The sequence below is a fragment of the Jaculus jaculus genome, chromosome 5, assembly GCF_020740685.1.
Source record: "Jaculus jaculus isolate mJacJac1 chromosome 5, mJacJac1.mat.Y.cur, whole genome shotgun sequence".
Lineage (NCBI taxonomy): Eukaryota > Metazoa > Chordata > Mammalia > Rodentia > Dipodidae > Jaculus > Jaculus jaculus.
Genome location: NC_059106.1, coordinates 3,086,062 through 3,103,506, shown reverse-complemented (window position 1 = coordinate 3,103,506; position 17,445 = coordinate 3,086,062). Strand labels below are relative to the sequence as shown.

At 46.4% G+C, this 17,445-nt stretch overlaps 1 protein-coding gene across 5 annotated transcripts in view; it reads left to right on the top strand.

The window, feature by feature from the left end:
• Positions 1 to 17,445, top strand: part of Mgat5 (alpha-1,6-mannosylglycoprotein 6-beta-N-acetylglucosaminyltransferase) — a 307,809-nt gene that overhangs the window by 271,072 nt on the left and 19,292 nt on the right. For all 5 annotated transcript variants that reach the window (XM_045151121.1, XM_045151124.1, XM_004668162.2 and 2 more), the window contains one exon: positions 5,842 to 5,988. In XM_045151121.1, the coding sequence (XP_045007056.1) occupies positions 5,842 to 5,988 (147 nt within the window). The remainder of the gene's footprint in view (positions 1 to 5,841; positions 5,989 to 17,445) is intronic.

Sequence of the window (17,445 nt, the reverse complement as noted above, 5' to 3'; positions counted from 1 at the left end):
TACGTGTGAGCCACGCGCATGCAGAGTTTAGAGGCCCGAGGTTGATGTTGCTATCTTCCTCGGTTCTTCTTTCCCTTGTTTTTTTGAGACAGGTCTCACTGAGCCCAGTGATCACCAGTTCATCTAGGCTAGCTAACCAGCAAGCCCTAGGGATCTGCGTGTCCCTTTCTTCCTGGTCTGGGATTATAAGCATTCAGTGCCACTCGGGGCTTTTACATGGGTTCTGGGCATCTGAACTCAGGGTCTCATGTTTAGATGGCAAGCACTTTACCACTGAGACATATCCCTAGCCCCTAGAATCCAAAAAAAAATTTTTTTCAGTGCCAACATAGTGCCATAATGGGAAATTTTGCACCTGACCTCATGTTACAGATCAGTCAAAATACAGGTGCACTAAAAATGTATAGCACTGCCTTCAGACTATTTGTATAAGGTATATATGAGGCATAATTAAGTTTTAGAATTGGATCCAGCCCCAAAATATCTCACTGTGCCTATGTAATTATTCCAAAATTTAAAAAGACCCATAGTCCAAACTACTTCTGGTCCTAAGTCTTTAAGGTAATAGATACTTGATATGCCATTCTACAAAGAACAAAGATGATATCCTCTGACTGGCTAGGACTCCAGTCCCCACACCCCGAAGACAATCCTCTTGCTGGCCTAGTGGTGAGCATTTCAGGCTGACCATGATGAAGATTTTAAATTTATTAGAATACTCTCTTCTCCATCTCAGACTGAATAAATTGACATGCATATAATGCATTCTGTTTGGTATTGTGGGCTTTCAAATGATGAAAGTGTCGTGGTGGTTTTGGTGTGGTTCACTTCATCCCTGGCAAGGCACCAAGGTCACTGGGAAAAGTCAAGAGTCTTCCCCAGGGAGCTGGTCTCCAAAAAACACCGATTTAGTGGCCAATTTGGCCACTTTGTCACACGAAGACACATGTATTAAGCATCATTGTTACAACCTCTGATGCCTTAGCTCTGCCCTAGATGGTCCCTAGCAGAGTGAGGGAGAGCGGAGAGCATGAGAGGAAGGACCAACAGCAGGGCAGTTAGCCAGCGCCTGCTGTTCTCCTCCCTCGGCCTCAGGTGCATGAAGAGACGCCACAGAGCCCCTCCCCACCACAGCAGCATCACTTTACAGAAACATAAACTTTCTTCCATCCCCAGCCATTGTGTGCATTCTTTGTAAACATACGAAAGGAATACCCACTACTAGAAATAGAATGGTTCCTGGCCATTTTATAAAGAATAACCAGGCAAGCCTTAGCAGTAACATGCAGGTAATAGGCCTGGCTCTTCCATGTGGCTGTCGCCATAAACTCTATTGTCTCCCTCTTCTGACACATAAGGTACTTTATGAAACAAAAGTCTCATACCTAAACTCCAGCTATGTGCTACAAGGTCATGTGTAATGAAGTTGAGTCTGAACTTAAACTTGGATGACTGTTTTTCAGGTGTTTACTAGGTGCCAGACCTGGCAAAAATAGTTATTTCTATGAAATATTTCATCTCATTCTCATGACAGACAACCTCCTGAGATTTAGTACTACTTGCCCCATTTTTGTACCTGAGAAGACTGTGAGCCTGTGTTACCCTCCGGCAAGGTTCTACCACTAGAGAAGAGGTTATAAATGAGCGTCAGAAAAGCTGTGCACAGGCAACCTCTGTCATTACTGAACCAGGAAATGGAGGCATCAGGACTTGGACTCTGGTCTTCCTGTCTATAGAACCTCTGTTGTTAATCACTTTGTCCCGACCACTGTACCAGTAATCACTTTATTGTTACATTAGTTACTTTTTTATTGCTGAGAACAAATACCTGAACAGAAGCAATGTACAGAAGGAAAGGAAGGGCCTATTTTGGTTTACATATTCAGGAGGTTACACTCCATTAATACAGAGAAGGAATGGAAGCTGGTCATATTGATAGTCAGGAAGCAGAGGACAGGCAGGAAGTGGGGCAGGATATATGACCTTAAGCCCCACCCCCAGTGACCTGCTTCCTCCAGCAAGGCTGCATCTCCTGAAGTTCTACAACCTTCCCAAACCATCATCAGCTGGGGACCAAGTGTTCAAACACATGAGCCTGTGGAGGACATCTGACATTTAACACACACACCCCCCCAGATGGTTAAGCTGAAGTTAATTCATTGCTCATACTTCCTCCTGACCCAGCCTACAGTGGGTAGCGGTAATTAATAATGAGCAGAAAAATGTACACTGAGCTTCTGTGGGTCTAAGTTTTAATTTTTCTAAAATATTTTTTTCTAAAACAAAAACTATTTATTTTTCCTAAGATAAAAATTTCAATGTTTCTCATCAAAAGTGGCTGTAAGAGGCTGAGGTGTCACCATGATATACTTCTAGCACAGCACCAATGAGGCTCTGGGTTCATTTCCAGTAAGAGAGAGGAAGGGGAGAAGGAAAGAGGAAAAGGGAGGGAGAGAGGGAGGAAAGAAGGAAGAAAGGAAAGTAAAAGAAGGGCCTGAAACTGACCAAATCTATACTGTGTTCATACAGTTGCCTTTGGTGAATCTAGTCTCTGATAGCCCATTTGGGGCTGGAGGGAAGGCGCAGTCAGTAAAGTGCGTGCCTTACAAGCATGGGGACCTGAGTTTTGTCACCAGTATCTATGTAAAGGTGCCGGGTATGGTGATGACAGCCTTAATCCCAGCTCTGCGGAGATGGAGACAAGTAGATATTGGGGCTCCCAAGGACACCCCAGCCAGTCTCACCTCCATGGTGAGCTCCAGGTCAGCAATCTGGCATGGTCCGAGTACCATGGGGTGGCAAGGCCATAAACAGGTAGAGGTTTCTAGATGGAGGTGTTGACTTTCCTCTACATATTTGACCTTCATAAATCTGCTCCATTGTGATTTAACAGGTCATGAATACACAGGAACAAAGAAAAATTGCTTGTGGACCAAAGTGACAGAAAACTACTATTTCAATGTTTCCAAGTCATACATTTCCTTTCTCCTAATTAGCGTGGCGAGAAAACTCATTGCCAAGAATTTGTGTAGTATTTGCTTAAACTTCCTTGGATAATGGTGAGGTTTGGGAGAGTTAGCCCCAAGTGTTTGTTTTATATGTACTGAGCTGTTCTGGTGCCAGCAGGGCATAAGAGATGGTGCAAATTGTTATTCAGATATAATTAAACCTGGGTCATATTCAAGTCCATTAAGCAACAGCCTCAAATCCTTTTAATTAATGAGTTCAGATTGGTTGGTCTAAAGGAGATAATTAATTTTTTCCCCTCAAGATTTTCTGTTTAGATGGGCAAGCATTGTATTCTTACACTTCTCTAGTTCTTCTCAACAATTTAGAGCTGCAGAGTGTGACAGTCCATCTTTGGTTGTGAATTTGACAGGATCTAGAATCACCATGGAAATAAATCAACTTGGCATGTCTGTGAGGGTTTTCTAGATTAAGTAAATAGAGATGGCAGACCCACTCAAACTGTGGGCAGTGCCATCCCGAGGGTTGAGGGTCTTGGGCTAATAGAAAGGAGAAAGCGAGCTGAGCAGCAGCCTTCGTCTCTCTCTGCTTCCTGACTATGGATGCTGCGTGACCACCACCTCACGCTCCTGCCGCCTTGCCTCCGCGCCATGGTGGTCTGTAACCTGGAGCTGTAAGCCAACGTCACCCCCTTCTTTGTTTGTTACTTTTGCTATGTATGTGGTCACAGGAACAAGAGGGTAACTGACATAAGGAACTGTCAGCACCTCATGACAGGCCCTGGTTTCCTGAGGCCAACAGATACGGCAGGCTCCGCAGGTTCCTGTTACACCTGTCGAGACCCAGTCTGTGCCCCTGGCCCTCTCTTCTCACATAGCTGTCTCGTCTGCCTTTGCCCAGCCATAGCATAGCAGAAGTCATCTGTTCCTTCCTAGAGAGCCGGCACATCTTCCCCCAAAGTGTGCTGGGAAATGAAAAAGTTTAAGGATTCTTCTTGCCAGATAAAGCTCAGGATGTCATGGAGTTGACTCCGCCCCACCGTTGCCTGCTTTCAGACCTCTCCACCTCTGAGCTTCTTAGCCAGGCCACACCCTGCACTCAGCGGCTAGCTCTGCACTCGGTCACTCGGGCCACTGGGAAAGAATGGGCAGCCTGCAGATATCAGAGAGCTCTCCTCCTTCCAGACCCAGCTTCCCGGCTCCTGGGCCATGTCTTCCTCCCATGGCCCCACGGCCCCAGCAGGAATAGTTCTGCAGGCCTCCAGAGCCATGCTTCTCCCAGTCCTGCCCCCTGTGATGCCTCCAGCCATATGAAGTCATGGTTTTCAGAAAATGAAATTCCTCCCAAAATCCTAGAAATGTTGTGCACAAAACAGAATTTGATAGAGCAGGGAGGTTGGGGTGATGGCTCCATGATACAGTGCATGCCACGCAAGCGTGAGGGTCTCTAACACCTAGCTAAGAGCCATGTGGGTCCCTGTAATCCTGGTGCTGGGAAAGCAGAGCCAGGAGGACCCTTGAGACTTGCCAGATCCCTGTCTCCAAAACAAGAAGGAAAGCCACCGAGAAAGACATCCAAGGTCGGCCTCTGGCCTCCACACACCCGCGCCCCACACTCACATACACCTGCAGGGAAAAAATAAGAGTTGCTCCAGAAAACTTGAGATTTTAGGAGTTTTGCCCCAGAATTCCTTTGGGAGCTTTGGGATTCTCCAACACATTAGATGTGGACCATCCTCCCCTCCCCCAGGCTTTTGATACTCTGCATCTTCCACGTTGCCCAGGGATCCAGGCAGCTGGGACCCAGCACTCTCTAGCAAAACTTTCTTTAAAACACTGCAAAAGCTGCTGCAAGAAGGCTGGGGTACGGAGGGTCCAGCACACTGCAAGTCCCCTGTGGTCTCAGGGCCTGCGTCCGGGCTACCTGTGTTCTCCTCAGCATGAAAGGAAACACAAGAAGTGGGGTGGCTTTGTCATTTGATGTGCCTCTGGGCACTGGAGTCATTGCAGACTTGTCTCCTTAATATGGCCAGAGAGAGCAGGTGTCACCAAGCCCATTTTGGACCCTGCCTGGAAACAGCAGTGTGTGACATTCTCACACCTAGGGTAGGCAGGGACTGTTGCATCTTTTGGACCCAGGCACCTGAGCCGCTGAGCCACAGGGGCATGTCCCCTTTCTTACAGTGGCGGCTCTTTACTGCTGCAGGTGCTCCTTGGACTTTGCGAGCAGGCCTCTGCTGCCACCTATGGTCCGCCTGCGGGAGCGTGTGTTAGCTGAGAAACTGATGCCCCTGTCACCCACCGAGGGGTAAATAAAAGCCCTGCCAGCCCCATGGTGCACCCCAGGGAAAACCCCATGATGAAAACTTGTGTTTACTAACCTCCCCTGGTTTGAAAGCACTTCTATTTGAACTGTAATCAAACTGCCAAGTGACCCTCATGTCCCTCAGACCCAGAGTCCCTGAAAGGGCCTCTTGTTTTGCTGCTTCAATGAAGGAACCTCCTGTGTAGTGAAGCAAATGTCTTTCTGGTGAGTTACAGAAAGATGATTGTTGGGTCTTGGGTTCTGTTGTTGTTTTTCTTTTAAAACTCCGACCCCCCCCCCCCCCGCCATTCCCCGTCCTTACCCCCTCTCCAACACTTTACTTTCTTAGTGAAGAATAACATAGCTAGCTGAGTCATCTCGATGGTGGTTTTCAGATCCTGGTACATGCCGCTTCTCCTTGTCCCATCTGGCACCCACCAGCACCGCAAGGCCTGGGACCCTTCCAGCATGTCAGAGGCCTCCTCAGGAGTGGACCACAGCACAGCCTTCTGGGAGCCGGAGGCTGGTGCTGGCTGTACCGTCCTAAGTGTGTGCTCTCCTGTCTTACAGCTGTTTGTTGGGCTTGGATTCCCCTATGAGGGCCCGGCGCCCCTGGAGGCTATTGCAAATGGATGCGCTTTTCTGAATCCCAAGTTCAACCCACCCAAAAGCAGCAAAAACACAGACTTCTTCATTGGCAAGCCAACACTGAGAGAGGTGAGTATCAAAGTCATTCTGCTTTCAATACCACAGCAAGATGGCTGGCCTGTAGCTCATGCCAGAGTGCAGGAGCTCCTGAGCGCCTGACCAGCCCTGCACAGCAAGACAACTGGTCACGGTTGCTTGAGTGCCAGTGTGGGTGCAGCCAGCGCTCGCTGTGTGGGGAGGGCTTTCCAGCCCACTCACATAGTGCCATGCCAAGTGCCCATGACCGACACATCCATGGACTCCACCAGCTCTCAAGCACTTATGAAATGTCATCCATTATAAGTACTACATAAGTCGCTATTCTGAATTGTTTAGGAGACCGGGGAAAGTCTTCAAAGGTCCCATGCAGATGCATCTGTGCTTAATGTGTGTGCGTATGTGGGTACATGTGTTTGTGTTCATGTGACATGCATGTGGAGTCCAGAAGACAGCCTCCAGCATTGTTTTGTAAGAACACCATATACCTTTTTTGGAAACAGAGTCTCTCATTGGCTTGGACCTTACCTAACTAGGCTAGACCAGCTGGTCAGCAAGCCCAGGGATCCTCATCCCCAGCTTCATGGTTGTAAGCCCATGCCACCATGCCTGGTCTCTTCATGGGAGTTCTGGGGATCCAACTCAGGTCCTCATGTATGTGTGACTGAACCAGTACAATGAATTGTTTTAACTTTATTTAAATACATTTCCATCTGTGAGTGCAAAACCCATGGATATGAGAGAGCCAACTGTCTTGTTAACTTTGCTTAACTCGAAGGAAGAGGACTTGCTCGGTGTGTGTGTGTGCACACTTCCCCAGCATGCCTGTTCAGGGCCGAGGATGGCTGTTGGTGTCTGCCCTTGCCTTCCTCCGCACTTGAGGCGAATTCCCAAGCATTTTGTTGTTCACGCTCCATCCTCCAGGAGGGCTGGCCTATGAGCTTCTAGGAAATTCTCCTGCCTCCTCCTTCCTTATTACCATAGAAGCCCTGGGATTCCAGAAGCCCACCACAGCTTCTGGTTCTTGGCTGGGGTCTGAGGATCCACTCAGGCCCTCATGCTTGCATGGCAAGTACTCTATCCATTGAGCCCCCCCCACACCACATGGAGCGGGACTTGGAAGGCTGACCCCGAAGCTCAGACGTGAGGAGCATTGTAGCCCCCCTTGTTGGTGGCAGGACCAGGTTCACGGAGTAAGAAGTCTTTTCACTCTCTGCCAGCCACATCTGAAGGGAACATAGACACCTCAGCGTTTTGACCGCAACTGACCTTTGATTTTCTGATGCATGGAGTTTAGGGATGAGGAGATCACCAGCAGTGTTTGTAAAGACATGCATGATGGTCTTTGGAGAAGAACAGCAGTCCATGGTGTTCTCAGAACATTAAGAAACTACAAACTCCACTATCCATCAAGTCCCCTTCCCCTCTCAACCAGTCTCTTTTATTTTGATGTCTTGATCTTTTCCTCTTATGATGGTCTTGTGTAGGTAGTGTCAGGCACTGTGAGGTCATGGATATCCAGGCCATTTTGTATCTGGAGGAGCATGTGGTAAGGAGTCCCACCCTTCCTTTGGCTCTTACATTCTTTCCACCACCTCTTCCACAATGGACCCTGAGCCTTGGAAGATGTGATAGAGATATTGCAGTGCTGAGCACTCCTGTCACTTCTTTCTAGCACCATGATGCCTTCTGAGTCATTCCAAGGTCATTGATTGAGAGGGAGGGGATATGATGGAGAGTGGAGTTTCAAAGGGGAAAGTGGAGAGAGGGAGGGAATTACCATGGGATATTGTTTACAATCATGGAAGTTGTCAGTAAAATAAATAAACAAATAAATAAAAAAGAAAGAAAGAAGACTGATCATAGGTGATGGAGGAAATGTGCCTGGTTTTCAGACCACCGCCAGCAGGGCCATTCCATGAAGCAGCCTGCCTTTGCTTTAGCCCATGCAGAAGCCCTGTTTGGATTATATTCCAAGATGCCTGTGAAACCCGCAGTGGGTGATGCATTACCACAGAGCGTACTTGGATTGCATATGGTACAACAGACTCATTTACAGCTAAATATGGGTTATCAAGCTAGGGCTGGGGAGACACTGGTGTGTGTGGGAAACCATGAGATTGATTGATTCTTTCAGCATTTCTGGGTGGTTAGTCAATGACTTTGCAAGCAGCTCATGAGCAGGAAGGTTAAAGCGGCATCCTTTCCCCTTGAGGCCTGCAGCTGGGAGAGTCCTGTGATGGACAGCCCTCCCATGATTTGGAAATGACTTTTTTTTTCATGCATGTTTGTGCGTGTAAAAGTACATATGGCTGGGCGTGCTGGCACACACCTTTACTCCCAGCACTTGGGGGGCAGAGGTGGGAGAACCACTGTGAGTTCCAGGCCAGCCTGAGACGACAGAGTGAAGTCCAGGTCAGCTTGGGCTACAGCGAGACCCTACGTTATTAAAAAATAAAAGTTCATGTGCACATGTGTGAGGAGGCCAAAGTATAAGAGGTGCTGGGGTTAGGAAAGTCCCAAGCCCAACCCATAGGCTTATTAGTACTCTTTCTGGCTTTTTTTTGTAATTTTCACTCTTGGTTTTTCAAGGTAAGGTCTCACTCTAGCCCAGGCTGATCTGGAATTTGCTCTGTAGTCTCAGGCTGGCCTCGAACTTACAACAATCCTCCTACCTCTGCCTCCCAAGTGCTAGGATTAAAGGCATGCGCCACCACACCCAGCTCTGTTTCTACTTTTAATCAAAGAATTGAATAAAATTAGATTAAGAAGAGTAATTATTAAATTATTATTATATTTATTGAAGGAAATATAGAACCAAGGAAAAAGAGAATGTACTCACATGGCCTGAGAGCCCACATGGGGGGACTCAAACCATAGGGGAAGGCTGGAGGGATGACTCAGCATTTAGGGCACTGTGAATTAGGCCAAGCTGAGGAGGAACTCACCAGCAGCTGCAAGTTCGGGAGAGGCCAGGCAGCACAGAGAGCATGCCCTCCCTTCATAAATGTATTTACGACCTTATAGTGGTGGGCCCTACCTTCTAGCTCAGGGGAACCAGAGGGACCCTGGTTGGTTAGAGCTAGGGGCTGTCTCAGGAAGATGCTAGCCCCGACACCACCTTCCAGGGGCTACAAAGTTTAAACCCTAGGAAAGACCTCCCTCCCAGGAGGGGCCCAGGTTGTTTGTGGAAAAACAGGTCTAGGGAACCAGGCAAGAGATCAGAAGTCAGATGATCCTTTGATCTCTAGCAAGTGCAGACCATCCTGGCCTGTCATTTTACTTTCAGGGGTGCAGTCACCCCAACTGCCTAAAAGAGCTACCTGACTCCCTCTCAGTGGGACACATCAGGTGTCATTCTTAGGAACCCCATCCACCTCCTTGGAGGCAGACTCTCTCATTAACCTGTAGATAACCCATTAGGATCGCCAGCCAGTGAGCTCCAGGGGCCTCCTGGCTTCACCTCTGCAGAGCTGCAATTACAGACACACACCTTACACCTGACATTTTCACGGGGGTACTGGAATTCACACTCCGGCCCTCATATTTGGGAGGCCAACACTTCGCTGAATGCACTGTCTTCCTACCCTCATAGTGGCTGCTGTTAAGGGCTTATTTTTCTTTTCTTTAAAAAAAAATAATAATAATTTGCAAGGAGAGAGAGAGAATGCAAGAGAGGAAAGGTGTGTGCCAGGCAGGGCCTCTTGCCGCTGCAAAGGAACTCCACATGCACGTGCTACTCTGCACCTGGCTTACATGGGGCCTGGAGAATTGGCCCCAGGCTATCAGGCTTTGTTAGCAAGCACCTTTAACTGTTAAGCAATTTCTCCAGCCCTTTTCTTTTTTCTTAAAAAGAAAAAACAACTTTAAGCCGGGTGTGGTGGCACACTTCTTTAATCCCAGTACTTAGGAGACAGAGGTAGAAGGATCACTGTGTTCGAAGCCAGCCTGAGACTACATAGTGAATTCCAGGTCAGCTTGAACTAGAGGCCTTACCTTGAAACCCCCCCCAAAAAAAAAACAACTTAAGAATATTTTATTTATTTGAGTATGGGTGTGCCAGGGCCCCTAGTCACTGCAAAGGAACTCCAGATGCATAAGCCACTTTGTGCACCTGGCTTATGTGGGTACTGGGGAATTGAGCCCAGGCCATCCGGCTTTGCTAGCAAGCACCTTTAACCACTGAGAAATCTCTCCAGCCCCTTGTTTTTCCTAAAATTAAAAAAAAATAATATTTAGCTGGGTGTGGTGGTGCACGCCTTTAATCCCAGCACTGGGGAGGCAGAGGTAAGAGGATCATCGTGAGTTCGAGGCCACCCTGAGACTCCATAGTGAATTCCAGGTCAGCCTGAGCTAGAGTGAGACCCTACCTTGAAAAAACAAACAAACAAAAAATAATAAAATAATCATATTTATTTATTTGCAAGTAGAGAGATTCAGACAGGAGAGAGAGAAAGAGAGAGTATGTGTGTGCCAGGACCTCTAGCCACTGCAAATGAACTAAAGATGCATGTGCCCCTTTTTGCATCCACTTTAAGTGGGTACTAGGGAACCAAACCCAAGTCATTAGGCTTTGCAGGAAAGCACCTTAACCACTGAGCCATCTCTCCAGCCCTAAAAATACATTTTATTGACAATTTTTATGCATGTATATAATGTGCTCTGATCATAATCTCATCCCAAGCCTCCTTTGTGGCCCTCTTCCACCTCCTTTCCACTGAATCCCCTCTTCTTTTCAAATAATTCCTATTAAATTTTCATTCCTTTTTTGTCCTCCACCACCCATGACAGAATGGTGATGGGTCCGATATTGTGCAGGTCATGACAGTCACTGGGAGGTCATGGTCGCACGGGCCCTTAATGTTCAGAAGACAGTATTTCTCCATCCTCTCCTTCCCTCCATCCCCTCACCCCTACCCTAAACATTTGTTTTTCAGTTCTGCTGCTTTTCAACTCTTTTGGGCTTAAACCTTCCCTAAATCTGTACCCAAAATGAAATGCATTTTCAGTGATTATTCTGTTGGATGAGTCAGGAGTTGCCAGTTTACAGCATTTATCACCCTAAGACGTCTTTCCTCCAGCCCCACTTACCATGGTCAAGACCCATAAATCATCTGTAGCAGTGAACTGTGGCCAGGTGACATCCACCAGGGATTAACTGCTCACATGATGCAGTTGAACTCTTCATTTGGGGGAGTGCCCTCTTTTGAGATTATCACTTCATTCCTTCATGCATTCATTACTCAGCAGGACTTAATATGCACCTGTGGACCAGGTCGGGGCCTAGGGGTTAGGGAGACCATCACAGACATTTTACTGAAGAAATTACTTTTTGGCCATGGTCTAAAGGACATCCCATAGCAATGAGACCATCTCTACTTTAACCTGTGGCTCACTAACTTCTTTTGAAACTTTAGAGCTTGGGGTACAAAATAGACCTAACTCATCCATAGGTTTCTGTTCCTTTCTTTGTTTTCACAAACAGAAGCGGTATATGTTTAAGTTGTACAGTTTGATGCACATGCACGTTATGAAATGGTCACCACAGTCAAGCCAGTTAACACGTGAAGCGCTTTACATGGGTCCTTGCTCGTGTCTGTCTGTATGTGGAGAACACTACAGGTCGGCCCCCTTGGCCGACTGCGACTCAGTAATGCAGTAGTGCTAACAGTAGTCACGAGGCTAGTTTGTTTACAGTTGAAACTTGATGCTTTCAGATGCACTATCCTAGTCCAGCCCAGCCCAGCCCCGCACCCTCCAGAGCCCTCTCGCAGAGTGCAGCTGCGCTAGACTCCCCATGGAAACGAGACCTCACAGTAGGCTTCTGGCTGTGTCAGTGTAATGACCTCCTGGGCCGTCCGTGTTGTCGGGCATGGCAGAGCTTCCTACTTTTCTCAGGGAAGACAGTATTCCATTGGATAGACCGATTTCTGTTATTTGTTCCTCTCTTGTGGGTCGTTTCCACATCCTGGCTTTTGTGCCCAGCGCCACGTGCACGTGGGCCTATGGATGTCTCCTTGGTGCATGATCCCGTGTCCTTTGGACATGCATCTGGTACAGCGCAATGTTCGGTTCCTAGGGTAACTCCATTTTCAGTTTTATGAGAAACTGCCATACTGCTTCCCATCCTGGCTATGGTAATTGATATTCCCACCCACATTGTAGGAGGCATCCCTTTTGGCCACATCCTGGCCAGTGCTCATTATCTTTTGTCTTTTTGATAAAAGTCACTCTGACAGGCTGGAGGTGATATCTCGCTGTGGCTTTGATTTGCATTTCTCTGATGGTTAATGCTGTCCCTCTTCATATATCTGTTGCCGTTTGGATGTCTCTTATTAAATGTCTACCCACGTCCTTAGGCTGTTTTTAAATAGGATTTGTTGGAGATTCTTTTGCTATTGAGAGATAAAGGTTCTGTAGATATTTTGGGTATTAACCCCTTCTCATATCTGTAATTTGCAAATATTTTTTTCTCATTCTATATGTTAATCTGCAAAAACCTCATAGCTTGCTGTCCCATTGCCTGTTTTTGCCCTCATTGCCTATGCTTTGAGGATCAAAGCAGTCATTGCCCAAACTAGCACAAGAAGCTTTTCCTTGAGCTGAGGAGATGGCTCAGTTGGTAATTTCAGTGTTAGGGAAGCAGAAACAAGTGGATCCTTGGGGCTCACTGGCCAGCCAGTCTAAATTACTTGGCAAGTTCCAGGCCAGTGAGGGACCTGTCTCAAAAAGGGTGTGTGACAGCCATGCATGGTGGTGCATACCTTTAATCCCAGCACTCAGGAGGCAGAGGTAGGAAGATTACTGTGAGTTCAAGGCCACCCTGAGGCTACAGAGTGAACTTCAGATCAGCTTGGGTCTAGAGCGAGAACCTACAAAAAGGAAGGAAGGAAGGGAGAAAAGGAAGGAAGGAAGGAAGGAAGGAAGGAAGGAAGGAAGGAAGGCACACATACACACTCAAAACAAGCTTTTTCTGTTTGTTTTTTTTTTCTCCCTTACTATTTATACTGTTCAAGTCTTAGATTTAAATCTAATACATTTGAGTTGACCTTTGTATGTGGTGTGAAATTCAGATCTGTTGCCATTCTTCTGCATGTGAGTATCAGTTTTCCCAACACTACTTACTATAGAAGTTCTCCTTGCCTATTTTAAGCTCTTGGTAGACTTTCAGAGGTTAGTTGACTATAAATACATGGATTCATTGCTTGACGTTCTGCTCTGTCCCATTATTCTGTATGTCTATTTTTACACCAGTATCACCCATTTATTTTACATTGAGAATATAAAATCATTCAATTCTACTTCCTCCCAACTTATATATGTTGTTTTTAGTTATAGTTAACATTTAACCATTCTCAGTATGCTATCAACTAGCAGTAAGTAAGTTGTGGTGTTCTTCTGTCATCAATATTATCCATTTCCAAAATTCATTCATAATGCCTCCCCATCAAAAAATCCCTCTGGTCCTGTTAGGAAACCTCCCCCCACTAGCCCTGGATGACTTCTATTTCATGTCTCTGTGAACTTGCCTAGACTCAGTATTGGATGCAAGTGCAGTCGGGTGGTGGTTGCTGTCATCCACTCAGCACGTTTGCATGTTGTAGCAGGTGCCAGAGTCTCCCTCCTTCTTTAGCATCAGTGTTGGGTCATGTGCCGCACTGCATTGAGGTTCCTCGCTCACTGCTGATGGACATGTGAGCTGTTGTCATCTTTTGCCCATTGTGAATAATTCTGTTATGAACACTGCTCTACAAGTACCTGAGCTTCTGCCTCCAATTCTGTCAGGTGCTTGCTTATAAGTAGAGTTGTTGAATTTGACATTGATTCATTCATCTCTCAGCATGGTCTCATGTTTCCCAAGCTGGTCCCAAACTTACTTTGTAGCCAAGGATGACCTTGAACTCTGGATCCTTCTGCCTCCATGTATTAGTTACTTTGAGATCCAGAGGGTAGAGTCCCTCATGGTGCAGAAGGCATGGTGGCAGGAGCATGAAGCCAAGCTGGGCACATTAAATCCATAGTCAGGAAGCAGAGGGTAAATAAGAAATAAGACCAGACCATAGAACCTTGGGGTCTCCTCCAGTGACCCACTTCCTCCAGCAAGACTCTACCTGCTAAAGGCTCCACAGCCTTCCTAAACACAAACAGAGAGCCAAGTGTTCAGACACATGAACCTGTGAGGGTATTTTCCATTCGGACAACACTCCACCTCACCAAGGCTTGTCAAACAGCCATCTGGCACCATGCCGGGTATTTTCTTGTTCTTTCTTTGTTTTAGGCAGGGTCTCACTGTACCCACGGCTGACCTGGAATGCACTGCATAAACCTGGCTGGCCTCGAACTCATGCCACTCATCCCACCTCAGCCTCCCTAGTGCTAGGATTAAAGGTGTGACTTATCACATCCAGTTAATTTAGAGTTCAGGTGTAGCTTCCATTAGCCATAACCTGCAGAGCCCCATTCAATGCCATGAATAAGGAAATGGACATCGGTGCGCACAGCGTTTGTCTTTTACCAGTGTTTCCACAGATGTCTCTCTTCTTGGACGCAGTGTAGGGCCACACATGGCATCTGCTGGTCATACCACCTTACTCCCTCCAGTCTGTTAAAAACCCTCAGGGTTAGAGAGATGTCTCAGCAGTTAAAGGTGGTTGCTTCCAAAGCCTGACAGCTCGGGTTCAATTCCAGTACCCACATAAAGCCTAATGCACAAAGTGGCGCATTTATCTCAAGTTTGTTTGCAGTGGCAGGAGGCCTGGCAAGCCTATTCATTCTCTCTCTCTTTCTCTGCTTGAAAATAAATGAACGAATTAGTAAATAGATGATTTTTAAAAGCCAGGGTTTCATTGCTGCCCTTGAGGTTGTTCTCTGGCCTGTGCATGTGTGTATGCCTGCACACACACAGAGAATGGGAGAAAAGCAAAACTCTGAGAAACTCTCCTACCTCAGCAAATGGAAAGTTTTCAGCCAGCACATCATACTGACAAGACCATCTCCTTGAGCTGCCCAGCTTGCATGTGGAGCGGTGGTCTGCCCACACCAACTGATTGAGAGCAGTTGCCTGCATCTCTTTATGTTCATGTGAAGAAAAAAGTCAAAATGCTTAAATGTGAGTTTGGCTTTGTTTTTATTTTTTTATTTTTATTATCTATTTATTTATTTAGGTTTTTCGAGGTAGAGTCTCACTCTGGCCCAAGCTGACCTGGTATTCACTATGTAGTCTCAGGGTGGCCTCAGACTCACAGCGATCCTCCTACCTCTGCTTCCCTAGTGCTGGGATTAAAGGCGTGCGCCACCATGCCTGGCTTTTGTTTTTATTTTACACTTAATCAAAATTTAAAATTTCAAAGTACAGTCTCTAATAAGGGGGGAAAACATGTCTAATACCTTAAGTAATGGGATTGGTTCATTAAACTTTAATATAAATTGGATTTTCATCTTTACATTGGGAAATATATTAATAGGTAGTTATTCTGTCATTTTGTTAACATTACAAATTCTCTGTCTTTGGGACTGTTCCCGTAAAGAGAACTCGTGAGGCTGGGAGGAGGCTCAGTGGGTGAGGTGCTTGCTGCGCAAGCCTGGGGATCTGTGCTCAGCCCCGTGCCCATGTAGAAGCTGGAAGCAGCAGAGTGCCTGTAACCGCAGCACTGGGGAGGGGGAGACGGGGTCCTCGGGGCTTGCTGGCTGGCTAGTCTAACCAAATCGGTGAGCTCTGGGTTCAGGGAGATACCTTGTTTCAGAGATCCAAGTGGAGAGTGGCTGAGGGAGACCCTCGATATTGACTCTGGTCCCCACCCACGTGCATCCACACATGTACGCACATGCCACACTCATACATGAACGCCATATGCACACAAAATACATACAGAATTAAAAAAGCTTATATTTTCTTGGAGGTGTAGTAGCCAGTCTGAAGACATGTCTCATATTAATGAAGACTTCGACTGCTTTTACAAGGTATAGTCCAGCAAATGTAGTGACCACTATACAGCAATGTAGCTGAGCGCAGACAATCCTTAATAATGAGCAAGGAGGAGCATACCTTCAGAGCAGGCTAATGGATTGCAAGATGCCTCATGTATAAAATTAAGTAACCTCAATAAATGTAAGCAAATAAAATGATAATGGCTCTGCATTTTGTGTTTTCTAAGTGTTTATCACAACCTGGTAAATAAGCAGGGACCTTAAAAGTGGGGAAGAGCGAAAGACTGATGCTAATATGTAAATTGCTAAATAGCAAAATTGATGGCAACTTTAATTCACTCTGATTTCAGAGGAAGGACTAATTAGTTTGTTCTCCAGCCCACAAAGTAAAATTGAAGTGGCATTTTGCTCATCTTCAGAGAAGGTCTAATATAGTCCTGGGATTGTTTTTAATGTGTGTGATTAAATGGCTTTGTCATCTTTGTGTTAAGATTCAGTGACATGCTTCTAAGACATCATCTTCTTTTCTGCTCAGAGCTGATAAGTTATTGGAGAGTCTTAATTAGAACTTGGCTCTGCTGTTTTCTGCCTATGTGGTCTTGGGGAGGCATAAATGCCCCAGAATCTCAGCATCCTTGTGATACCTGAGAAACCAGATAAATAATGTATGGGCAGGTGATTAACTCAATGCCTGGCACAACCTGGAACTTCAGTGATATGTGTTGAATCAAAACATTTCATACATCAGCCAGGCGTGGTGGCGCACGCCTTTAATCCCAGCACTCGGGAGGCAGAGGTAGGAGGATCACCGTGAGTTCGAGGCCACCCTGAGACTACATAGTGAATTCTAGGTTAGCCTGGGCTAGAGTGAGACCCTACCTTAAAAAAAAAAAAAAAAAAAAAAAAACATTTTGTACAGGGCTGGAGAAATGGCTCAGTTAGTAAAGTGTTTGCCTTGCAAGCACAAGGACCTGAATTTGGTCCCCACAACCATGTCAAATGCTAGACATGGTGGCATGCACTTGTAATCCCATCACTGCAAAGGCAAAGACATGAGGATCCCTGGGGCTCACTGGCCAGCTGATCTAGCCTAAATGATGAGCCCCAAGCCAAGGAGAGACCTTGCCTCAAAAGGAGGTGAATGGTGTTCCTGAGAAATGACAGCCAAGGTTGTCTTTTGGTCTCTATAACATGCACACACACATGCATAGAAAAACATTTTGTACAGATCAGGGAGGAAAACAACAGTTTCCCATGGCCTCCTGATCCTGCAGAGCCTCTGTCACTGACCCTAGAGCCCAGAAAAGAAGATGATTATCAGAAGGATAGCAAGTCTAAGTGGCAGCGAGAGCTGTGGCTAGAGGAAAAAGGAGAGAGATCAAGACATGCTGTGACTTCAGGGTCATGAGATTTTCTTGCATCGTTTCCCTGTGTAGTTGGAAGCAGAGGCTACAGCTGGAGCTCAGTGACTTGTACCCCTGCCTTCCTGCTCTGAGATGAAATTTTCAAGTATTGTATCCTGCTTATGTCAGTAATATTTAAAATTTTCTATCTCTAATATGA